The following is a 12,500-nucleotide window of genomic DNA, read 5'->3' as shown; positions in this document are numbered from 1 at the left end:
TGTCTCCATATTTTCAAACTCCATCTTCTTGTAAACCAAAAGCCGCAGAGCGGCGCTAGGGGTCTCAAATGATTAGATTTTTTCTTTTGAGCCGTTCTTTTATGGGTGTTTAGCCGGTTAAAACAATTTTTAAGGGGTCAGAAATGGGTCCAAATGGAAAAAAATCGTCATACATTTTGTACATTTATCTTAGTTTATTTTTAATCAGCTCATATGCATGTCACATTGGTACAGCGGTGACGTCACCAGGTTTTGTAGCCAATGAATGTGCACACCTGTTTCTTTATTGTTTTAGCGATGTTTTTTATTTTTTTTTTCTAATCAGAAAGAGCCTAGTTTAATTTAGATGTTTATTTATATTAGATGTTTATTTATATTCTAGAGTATATGTTAAGGTATCTGTTTATCTATGCATTAATACGATAGCGTGTGTTTTTCTTCTGCGTCATGCTTACATTCGGGTAATAATTTGATCAATAATTCTCTATAAGTCTTGGTTTCGATTTTAGCTGATGGCACCTTAATAATCTATCATTTTTTAAAAATTATTTTATCAACAATTCTTCATAAGTTCTGGTCTCAGTTTCGATTATAGCTGAAGGAACTAAAGTTTATATATATATATATATATATATATATATATATATATATATATATATATATATATATATATAAAACTTTAGTTCCTTCAGCTATAATTGAAACCAAAACTTATGAAGAATTGTTGATAAAATTATTAAAAAAAAAAATAGATTACTAATGTGCCATCAGCTAAAATCGAAACCGAAACTAAGACTTATGAAGAATTCTTGATAAAATTATTTTTAAAAAATAGATTATTGGAGTGCCATTAGCTATAATCGAAATCGAAATCGAAATCAAAACTTATGAAGAATTCTTGGTAAAATTATTTATTACAAGAAATGGAATTACATAATAATTAAATGACCCAAATACGAAATCTGCAAGAATTAAAATATCATATTTAAGCGTTTTTTATGACCTGGCTATGCCGGGCATCCTTGCTAGCTTGTTAAATATTTTTGCAGTTTTAACAAAATAGATGCCATAATATCAGAGAATCTCCATTTACGCTAAATATCTACAGAATGACAACATCAATATATTACATATGAATCAGTCCCCTGTGGAATTTCCGCAGGTCCCGCTAGTTAATTATTATAGTTATGATTATCATTTTTGTTATTGTTATTATTGTTATTATTGTTTATTAGTACTCTACGTTCATCATTTTTTCCGTTATTCTAAATGGTGCTACCAGATCAGGCTGTCTGAAGAGATTGGCTACAAAGAGACGAAATACACCTGACATTTATGCTTTTCATTTTCTACTTCCTTTTGCAAGACTTAATTATGTTCTGCAAAACAAAAAACAAGAACAACAACCCACGTTTTCCCATTTCCACTTTCTCTTTCTATCTCTATCTCTACAACTTCCTGACTTGTTTCCTAACTTAAAATGTACCAAACATTAATACTGTAACCCTTTTCCCTCTCGCATTGCAAAACTCATTCACGTTCTGCAGTGCATGGAAACAAAAACAATAAAATCTACGGTAAAACAATCAAACCAAACACTACAAACTAGCGATTGAAGATATAATAACTTTCTAGAAAATAACTGGATGCAACATGAATACTATTTCCAAAATAACTGGATTCGGCATTAAATAACACAAAAAGGGTTGATATACCATAAAACAAAACAACCAAGCCGTTATCTTAAGGTAAAGTTTATTTTGTGTATACATACGTTTGTTATTTCACTCCTGCAGTTTAATATATTTTGGAGTTCTTAAAAATTTAGGATAACTAGTTTCTCATTCAAACATGGCCTACACGGACCATCTTGGTTTTTACATGTGATTGCTTGTCGTACTATTTTCCAGTCTACTATCGTTTATTGCCCACTTTCTTTGAGCTCACAGTAGTTGTTTTCTAATGCTGTTTTTACTAGTCGTTTTTTGTATTTGAATGTACTTCTGTGACCGTAATATCTGCATTTAAAATCCAGGGATGTCATTCCTACGTAATATTAAAACTGTTAAAACTGACAGATGTAGTTTTAACAGATTGAAAATGTGTCAAGATACGTACAAACTTTGTATTTTTTTTTCAAACATATCTGATGAGATGTAACTCCACAAATGTTTAAATGATTTTAAATTGTCTGCTTTAAGTCGAAACAATTTTAATATTGGAAAAAATACAAATATGAAGTTATTCCTTCTTGTTGTTTTTGGTTTTTGCCAGTATATATGTATATATGCTCGTTTACCGAAATGTTAATCATGTTGCTTAATATTTGAGTCAATTCACATTGCGTTAATTCTTATTGATATATGTACATTACCATTGGTTAATTGATTTTAAATATATTAAACCTTTGGAATTATCCTTTTCTTATATATATATATATATATATATATATATATATATATATATATATATATATATATATATATATATACCCACGCTATCGTATTAATGCATAGATAAACAGATACATTAACATATACTCTAGTTTAACATAAAATATAAATAAAAATCTAAATTAAACTAGGCTCTTTCTGATTACAAAAAAAAAATAAAAAACATCGCTAAAACAACAAAGAAACAGGTGTGCACATTCATTGGCTACAAAACCTGGTGACGTCACCACTGTACCAATGTGACATGTATATGACGTCACCGCTGTACCAACGTGACATGCATATGAGCTGATTAAAAAAAAAAAAAAAAAATATATATATATATATATATATATATATATATATATATATATATATATATATATATTCAAGCACGTCTGTTTGAACACAATAGAGTTATTCTTTTTTTTCCGATTTTTCTGGATATCTTTTTCATTTGTTGAGTGGCATTTTAATTTCAGCCGGCATTTTGTATAAAATGGCGCCAAATAGTTGTTGCTCAGCCATATTCTACTCAAGTGCTTTCTATCGGTGCGTCCGATTATCATCAGGAGCGATTGTTGTTCTTTCTTTTTCTTTCCCTTTGAGGCTTAGTGTATTTAATGGTTTTTTTTTTTGAGGATCCAAGAACCTGGGCCTCATTCTTGAGCAACCGAACACCAAATCCAGAAAAATAAGGGCACCAGGAGAAACCTTTCGGATTGCGATATTCGGAAAATTTTTAGGGAAGTCAACCGAAACACAAACAGCACCAGTGCTTCCATTTTTGAAAAGGCTGGAATCGCTCCAAGATCCATGCAGGCCGGATACAATGTGTTGAATAAGACTGCAAGGAACATCAAACCTCTTCCAACGCCTCTATTGAGCAAATAGCATAGGGAAAAACGAATGGCTTAGACACAGAATAACATGAAAATGGATTTCTTACAGGTCCTATTTTGGGGATGAGGCCCATGCTACTCTTGACAGTCCGGAAAGATGGACCAAAGTTTGAAACCCAAACGGAACTCCGACCCGTTACAGAGTTTATCGCCAACAAGGAGGTGGAGACATCACGTTTTTCGTGGGAATCATTGAGATTAGTTGGTTGGACCATGCCGAGTGTCAGAGGGTGTAAAGCTTACCAGCAATGCATACACAGCCTTTTTGGATAATCATTTGTCAACATGACTAGATGACCTACTATTGTCATGTCGCTTTCAGATGATTTTTATACATCACAATGTACCATCCCATTGGGCGACTGCAGCCTTCCATGAATCCATGGGATTCGTTGGGGAAACTCTCATGACCTGACCACCGTGTTCTCCAGACCTTAACAACATTGAATATCTCTGGTCAATATTAAAAAGAGGATTTTATGAGGGAGGAGAGCAATTTACTTCAAAGGATGCCTTGTGGAGGAACGTAGTTGATGTTGCTAGAGCCATAGCTCCTTTTAAGATCAAACAATTGACTTCCTTGGGGGACAAAAAGTTGTTTTAAGTTATTTTAAAAAATGGTGAATATGTCGATAAATACTTAATTTATATGAGGTTTCTACCTAGGATGTGCTTTTGTTTATTATTCTTTAACAGAAAATATAATAAAAAGTAAAGTTTTCATGATTAAACATTTTATTTTCCCCATAAAACAACATTTTAAGAGATCTGTAATAAAGCAATAGATAGTGGAAATTCCTTGGTAACGAATAGAATATCATAATGTGAATATCGCATGAATTTGAATAAAAATTTTGGGAAATAACTAACCTTAAAACAGTCGTTTGGTGATATAATTTTCATTTTGTTGTGACGTATATTTAGTGAAACATTGATATTTTACTAATCTGCAATAAAGCGATTGGCACAGTTTATATATATATGTTTTTTTTTAATATAATTATCCACTGACATGACTCATCAGAGTGGCTGAATCTAGCAAGATTCGAAATTGGCACCTAGATTCAGCCACTCTGATGAGTCGTGGACTACGAAACACGTGTCAGTGGATGATTATATTTTTAAAATAATATATATGCCGTTCCCCATAAAAGAGGGTACCAGATTGGTCAATGGGAAAATTATTCCCAACAAGCATTTAGGTAAAAATGCACTTTCGTATAAATACTTGAATTCATTCAAGAAAGTACCGCTAACAAAAACAAATAAAAACATCTATATATATATATATATATATATATATATATATATATATATATATATATATATATGAGAAACTTACTTTGAACTTTCCAACAACTCGACTTTCATCAGCATCATCTCCACTGATTTTCTTCCCTCGGTAGAGTTCAAACGTGTGCAGCCAGTCTGTGAAGTTTCTGTAGTCTTGTTGAATTTCCAGTTCTTGGGGAAAAACCTGAAACGTAAAGTAGATTCTTTCTTTCAACAGATTTCATACAAATGAAAAAAAAAAAAAAAAAAAAACGCAAACACATGATATGATGTGAGTGCATCAGTGACACATTTTGGTTTATTTCCATTAAATATTGGAGACATTCATTAAGTGAGAAAGATAGGAAAAACAGACACGGATTTTCTGCTCTTTTTGACTTCCGGTTTTTGCTGACCATTTGAATAGATAATTAAACATGGTTGAAGGGATAGGAAAGCCATTCCTAACATAAGAAAGGTAGGAAGTTTTCCCGCCAACTGAGATGAAGATGAGCATTAATCAGAAGGGACTATATCTTGCTTGTTACTGTCGTCCCATCTTAGGAGCAGAAACCAGAAGTAAAAAAAGGAGCAGACAATCTTGACTATAACACAGTCTCGTATTCATCTTGTTCAGTTTATTAAAAATGTTTGGAAAAAATGTTACTCTTGTTTAAACTTATTGATGTCATAGCCTCAGTAGGCGTTGTTTACGTCTTCGACTGAGTGTCGAAGACGTATCAAAGATACGTCTTCGACAATGAGTCGGACAGTGATCCTGCTACTGTTGGACTAATACACATAGTTATGTCCCATTCTAGGAAATCTACCTTCCTAGGCTATATATCCTCTCTATGAGAAAGGGTTACATTTTTTGCTAACCACCCGAGGCGCCTTTACCGGAAAATGCCGACGGACGATCAGGCATTATTTTTAATAGGATAGAGTGCACTTTTTCTTGTGCGTTGGCTGTTCAAAACTTCACCTGACCTTGAAAGGAGATAATTAAATACTCTTGTTTAATATTTTGTTAACATAGATATTGGCTTTACTTTCGGCAGTATTGTAACTCCTGCCCCCTTTATTTTGTCCTTTAGTCTTTCATATTCCATGAAGGACATTTCTGACAAAGGGGAAAGTTTTTGTTTTCTGGATTATAATCTATCGATGTAACATTTAGAATTTTTTTTTTAATTGCTATTTCACCCCAAACAAGGCACAGTGCTACTTGGATGTAGGGGGGGTATTTGGGACATAATTTGCAGATACACTATATAGGGAGTTGAGCAGCAAGATTTCTGATCATATTACATTTGAACTTCTACTTACCGAGGAAGCAGGAACCCGGGAGGGAATTTCAAAGTCTAGTTGTTTGAGGGAAAAAAACTATTAGAGTAGAAGACGTTCTGGCATTAAGGAATCTCTATAGTGTAGGGGTGGAATTTTGCTGCGTGTTGGGTTTGTCAGGGGTATTTACATCGAGGGGTACAAGTGCTTGGAGTTTGTCAGAGCACCTTCCATTAAAATACTTGTAAAAATAAGCACAGGATGCAACATTTCATCGATGGGGCAAAGGTTGGAGTTTGGTTGACAGAGCGGGACTTATCAGGTTAGTGATTCTTTTTTTAACCCTGTCGAGAAGAGAAAGGTTAGCAGCAGATGCATTAGCTGAAATGTGGCAACAATACTCCCCACATGAGCCAATGCTGGCCTAATACAGGTACAGGATACTCTCAGGCATAAGTAACCCTTTAGCACAGTAGAGAGAACCCAACTCCTTCTCATCAACTTTGGCAATGCCTTCAATGGATCTGTTCTCATTCATGTTCCCTGTGAATCTTAAGTTGAGGGGAGCTTTCAGGTAGTGCACCGTTAGCCATGACTATCAGTGATTGGGAAGGTTTCTTGTAATTATTAAAGGAAACAAGCTTAGTCTTGGCAACGTTGAATGTTACCATCCATTTATGTCCCTATTCCACAACAAACTGGAGGTCATCCTCTAATGTTTCAGCCATTTTCTTAGATATGTGTTCATTTGCTTTCCTCTCATGTTTGTTGTGTCATCCGCAAGCTGGCTAGCTTTTGACCATGATGTGGTATTTTTATTCATTTATTTAGCTCTTTAGATCAAGCGGCTTCATGTCATGTCTGTAGCGATTTCTATAAAAAAAATAAAATTCAAAAACTGCTTTCCCGACATTTTATTAAGTGGACAAAGAAAATACATTGTCCATAGAAGTGCTCGTCAACTGCAAAATATTTGATGGTTTATAAAAACATTGAAACCTTCTTTATGTTTAAACTTTTGCTTAGCTTCTTTCCTGACAAAGATCTGACGTCGCATTCTACTAATTGTACAGTGAGGCTACATTATTTACAGCAATTATAGCTGAACAATGGCCTACTGACCACTGATGCAAAAGTTTTCAGAGTCCACAAAAGAATTTATATATTAATACGATAATGTATGTATATTTACTGTGTCATGCTTACATCCGGGTCATTTAATTGTTATGTTCTTTCATTTCTTGTCATAAATAATTTTACCAAGAATTCTTCATAAGTTTTGGTTTCGGTTATGGCTGAAGGAACTCAAGCTATATATATATATATATATATATATATATATATATATTTTATTTATTTATTTTTTTTTTCATAAGTTTTTATTTCAGTTTCAATTCACGCCAATACACCCGAGTCGTATAGATACATTTTTTTTATTTTTGAAATTGCAACTTTATAACATATAAAAATCGATAGAACATTAACTTTATAATAATATATGCGAAATTTGCAAGAATTAAAATATCATATTTAAGCGTACTTTACAACCGGGCTTTACCGGGCGTTTGTGCTAGCTTAGATAAATACTTTTGCAGTTTTAACAAAAAAAAGCTACAATAATATCAGAGCGTCTCCATTTACATGGAATATCTACAGAATACCAACATCAATATATTACATATGAATGAGTCCCCTGTGGAATTTCCACAGGCCCCGCTAGTCAATATATTAATACGATAGCGTGTGTGTTATTTTCTGTGCCATCCGGGTCGTTTATTTGTTATGTACTTCCATTTCTTGTAATAAATAATTTTATAAAGAATTCCTCATAAGTTTTGGTTTCGGTTTCAATTAAAGCTAATGACATTCCAATAATCTATTTTTCAAAACTAATTTTATCAAGAATTCTTCATAAGTTTTGTTTTCGGTTTTGATTTTAGCTAATGGCATCTTAGTAATCTATTTTTTTATATATAATTTTATCAAGAATTCTTCATAAGTTTTGGTTTTGGTTATAACTGAAGGAACCGAAATATATATATATATATATATATATATATATATATATATATATATATATATATATATATATATATATATATATATATTTCTAAGTTTGTGATTCGGTTTCAATTCAAGCCGATGAACCTAAGTCATAGAGACATATTTTTTATTTTTGAAATCGCAACTTAATAATATATAAGAATTGATAGAACATTAACTCTATAATTATATATACGAAATATGCAAGAATTAAAATATCATTTTACGACCTGGCTATACTGCGCATCCCTGCTAGCTTGGATAAATACTTTTGCAGTTTTAACAAAAAAGTCTCCATTTACACGGAATATCTACAGAATGCCAACATCAATATATTACATATGAATGAGTCCTCTGTGGAATTTCCACAGGTCTCGCTAGTTAAAACATTATTTCAATTCCTTTTTTTTTTTTCTTTTTAGAGGGTGGGGGGTCACTTGAAGATAATAGTTAGTGAATGTACAGTGGTCACCGGGACAACAGCATGTTCTTGTTAGTGTCAGAAATTGGGTATAATTTGATAATTTAAGGGAATGGCTCAACAAGAACTTGTTTACACTTGACTTGAAGACTACCATATTGTAGTCAGCTGGAAAGCAGGCCAGCAGAACAGAGTTCCACAGGCAGGCAATTTTAGGAAAGAAGCTTTGTTCATGGAAGTTGCGTTTAAATCTAGGCACAGCTGGAGAGTGAGGAAAATTGTTGAGAGTGGTTGTAATTAAGTGATTCTTTTGCGAAAGTCTGACTGGGGGGGGGGCATAAGACGAGCACTTGCTATAAATGTAATGCTAAACAGAGACAGATTCGCCGATTTTCTTCAACGGGAAAAAGGCTACAGGGAAAGAAAAAGGGCATCACTTCTAGGTTTTGAAACCGGTTTCAAATTTTTTTTTTTTTTTTACAAAGGAGTCACCGCTTATCAAGGCTCAGAGTCCACTCGAGGACAAGGGTTAATAAGCATACAGTGTTCAATGGGACAATGTCATAGTAATTGTTAGTGGAAATTTAGTAAATTGGATTACTTAAGGGGAACGGCTCATCAAGAACTTGTTTACATTGGACTTGAAGATGACCATATTATGGTCATCCGGAAAGCAGGCAAATGGAAGAGAGTTCCACAGGCGTGCAATTGTAAGAAAGAAACTTTGTTCATGGAATCTACGTTTAGGTTTAGACACAGATAAAGAGTGGGGGAAATTATTGATAGTGGTTTTAGCTAGACGAGTGTTTATTAAGAACTTTCATTCACTCCTCGATTTTTTAAATTTTTTTTTTAGTTTTTTATGAAGAATATACTATGCATAGACATATATGAATAACAAGGTCGATTTGCAACAAAGATTGAAAATACGAATTCAAACATGGATGAAAACGAAAGCCTTATCAATTTATCTTGTTGGTTGATTGGTTTATTTGTTTTGTTTTTGCAGCATATCAGTCATTTGTTCATTTTAGTAAAAGGTTTTATGCTTTAGATTCTTTATCTCTTCAAATATTTTTAATGGAGTTTAGTTTGGTTACCATGTTTTACGGCATATCAACCCTTTTGGGGTTATTTAATGCTGTGAGAAAATAAAACAAAATTGAAAAGAGGATTGCTTACGTGGTGGCGCCGACCTCGGGGACGGAATTCCAATCTGAGTGTTTAAGAGGACGAGTCTTATATAGATTTGGAGGAGTAGTGGGAGGCAGGAATCTTTTGTCATAAAAGGAACTTGCCTCTGACTAGTGGCCAGTTGTGTTTATGAAGTACTGGCGAACGGTTAGCACAAACTTTGTTACCCGTTGCTCTCTGCGTTGCTTTACTTTATTACTCGACCGCAGTGGTGGTGTGGGGGTTGCATAGGGCATCCTTTGCAACCCCTCGAATCTTACGCAATCACTTGGTAATCACCTTTACTCGAAGAATAAGTTTTTTTTTTATTCCCACACTGCTGAATCAGGTGATTTTAGTAAAGGTTTTTACATTTCAAGTGATTATATCTTCAAATGGTGGTTGGTTTTGTAGAGGAAAATTGTTATTTTTTATTTTGCAAAACATGATTGAGGAGAAGAACAAAAACAATAGAATTAATGTTTGGTGAATTTTAGGTCAGAAGGTCAGTAAGTCTCAAAACTAAATTTCAGTGATCCTTATCAAGGTTTCATTTTGGCTGCCTACAAAAATTGAATCCCTATCACTCTATAAAAAAAAAAAAAAAAAAAAAATTTGATTCAATTTCATTTGCGTGAAAAAGCATTTTACACTGTCACAGCAATTAAAACTTAGTACTGGTCTTAACTTCAAATAAACAGAATTCCATCTTGCAGTGACAAAGGAGGAAGAATTACTGTTTTCTGCATCAGAATCTATCCATACAATACTATAAAAACTTTTGACTAGGAAGTAATATTTTTGTTAGCTTCTTACATCAAGTGGCTTCATGCCTTTTCTGGAACAATATTGAATAAAAAAAAGGGATACATTTATAAACTTGATTTGTTTTTTTATATAAAATAATGCGTTTTATAAAAATTTATTTGAGCAGACGAGAAAAGATTCTTTCAAAACAGAAGAGACATTACAAACAAATGGCAGAAGAAATAATAAAAATTAAATCCAACATTTCTGGCAACCAGGCTTATAAACTTATCGGAATCATTTTCTGTTTTGAACGTCATCGGAAGTAAACAGTGTTAGTTAATTTGGCAACTCTGCCCAATTGCGTTCCTTTAATCAATCTAAAACAACTAATATTATGTTTCTTTTACTTACTCGCTCATGTGACCTTTACATATGATGGATGTAGTAAGTGAAAAGATATTTGAAAAGGGAAGAATAGACTGGTATACCCTTGATAGACATACACGTGCTGTGGTTCTCGTACAGTGTTGAATAATGGCGGAATGGCTTCTTCCGGTCAAGGGGAATAACCTATGCCATTTTATTACCGCTAGAAGTATTTGGAAGAGATAATCCTAGAGGGACAGGGGGACAAGGGTAATTTAAAACTATAACAATGAATAAAATTGTTGAGGACATTTTACCTATAAGTGACATGTGTTCTCTGGGTTACTCTTATAAAGACATTGTTTTTCGTATTTTATTTAATTTATTAAATATGAGAAATTCATAATATGTTATGCTCAATAATCATTATTTTGTGCATATGTTTCTGTAAGGAAACATATTTAAAAAAAATATATGTAAATAAACATTTATTTGAAATAAAATCGGTTTATGGATATTTTTATTTATTATATTTGATAAACAATATCCTATTGTTGCCCTACATTTTAAAGTTGTACAAAAAAAATCAAGTTATTCTTTTTTTGTAAGTTATTTGATTGGAATTCATTATTGAGATGAGTATTATTTATTAATTTTTTTATCTATTGCGGACTGTTATCCGCATCTTTTTAGTTGTTGTTTCATGATGTTTTGACCAATTATTCCTCTGGCCTTCATTAGGTGGTAACTGTGACGGGATAGGAACTCCGAATCTTCTAACTGCATCCATAGTAATTACTGCCATCCGTAGTAATTGCTGAGAATACAGTTAGGAGATTCAGAGTTCCTATTCCGCCGCGATTACCACCTGACGAAGGCCAGAGGAATAGTTGGCCAAAACGTTGTGAAACAACAACTAAGAAAGATGAGGATAATAGTCCGCAATAAATAAAATTAATATTCTTTTTTTATTTAAAAAAATATATGCGAAAATGAAATGAAACAAACAAGAAAGCGGGGAACGCGGTGTCGTCAAATTAGGTAACACTGTTTTCTTACTATGCTATTTAAAACAGGAAATGGTTCGGAGAAGTTAATATGCGTGGTTGCCACTTTATTGCTGAATCAACTTAGACAAATATTATACTTTCATGAATAGGAAACGTTATATGAAAAAAATAGAAGCTATCGTAGTAGAAATAGAATAAAACAGTTTTAAAAAAATCAAACCTATTTTTATAATAAACACTTATAGAACGAGAAGAGAAAAGAGAAAACAAACTTAGCAAAGATTAAAGTCACATAAAAATAACAGAAAGAGAAATGGAAAAAAAAAAATACGGGATTAAATTTTAGGAACATGTATCCAGAAATTTGCAGTCGAGGCGTTGTAACATAGCACAGACGTGCACATGCAAATGCATACGAAATGACGTCACCGGCAGAGAAAAATAAAAGTTTTAAAAAGGTCGATCACCTTAAAGACGTGAATAACATTCGAGATTACGTTTGAAGCGTGGGTGATCACACGAGGGACGTCACAGCGTTAACGGGAGAATGCTGTAATAAATGTAGTTGTTGCAAGTTGAAGTTCTTTTCTATTCTTAGTTTGCTTTGAGACTGAGGTTACAACGTGTTGGTCCTTGGACAGTGTTACAGCGTAAACAGTTCTGACTACCGAATAGAGAAAGACGAATCAATTTCCAAAGTTTCTACATAATACGAACCGAACTAAACCAGTTTTGCAAACTATAACTAAAATTTAGTAAGTGTAAAGTGAAAAAAAAAACAGTTTGGTTCGTATTGTGTAGAATGTTCAGTTAAGTTCCTTAACGTTCGCCAGTCTTTGAAGTG

General features: G+C 33.1%; 1 protein-coding gene across 21 annotated transcripts in view; it reads right to left on the bottom strand.

Annotated features, from left to right (window-relative positions):
- Positions 1–12,500, bottom strand: part of LOC145279820 (otoferlin-like) — a 1,618,966-nt gene that overhangs the window by 830,009 nt on the left and 776,457 nt on the right. For all 21 annotated transcript variants that reach the window (XM_080131202.1, XM_080131198.1, XM_080131211.1 and 18 more), the window contains one exon: positions 4,677–4,811. In XM_080131202.1, the coding sequence (XP_079987328.1) occupies positions 4,677–4,811 (135 nt within the window). The remainder of the gene's footprint in view (positions 1–4,676; positions 4,812–12,500) is intronic.

Source organism: Euprymna scolopes, chromosome 7 (assembly GCF_053919585.1).
Source record: "Euprymna scolopes isolate OS-2025 chromosome 7, ASM5391958v1, whole genome shotgun sequence".
Lineage (NCBI taxonomy): Eukaryota > Metazoa > Mollusca > Cephalopoda > Sepiida > Sepiolidae > Euprymna > Euprymna scolopes.
The sequence above is the reverse complement of the archived record's forward strand: the minus strand, read 5'-3'. Positions and strand labels throughout refer to the sequence as shown.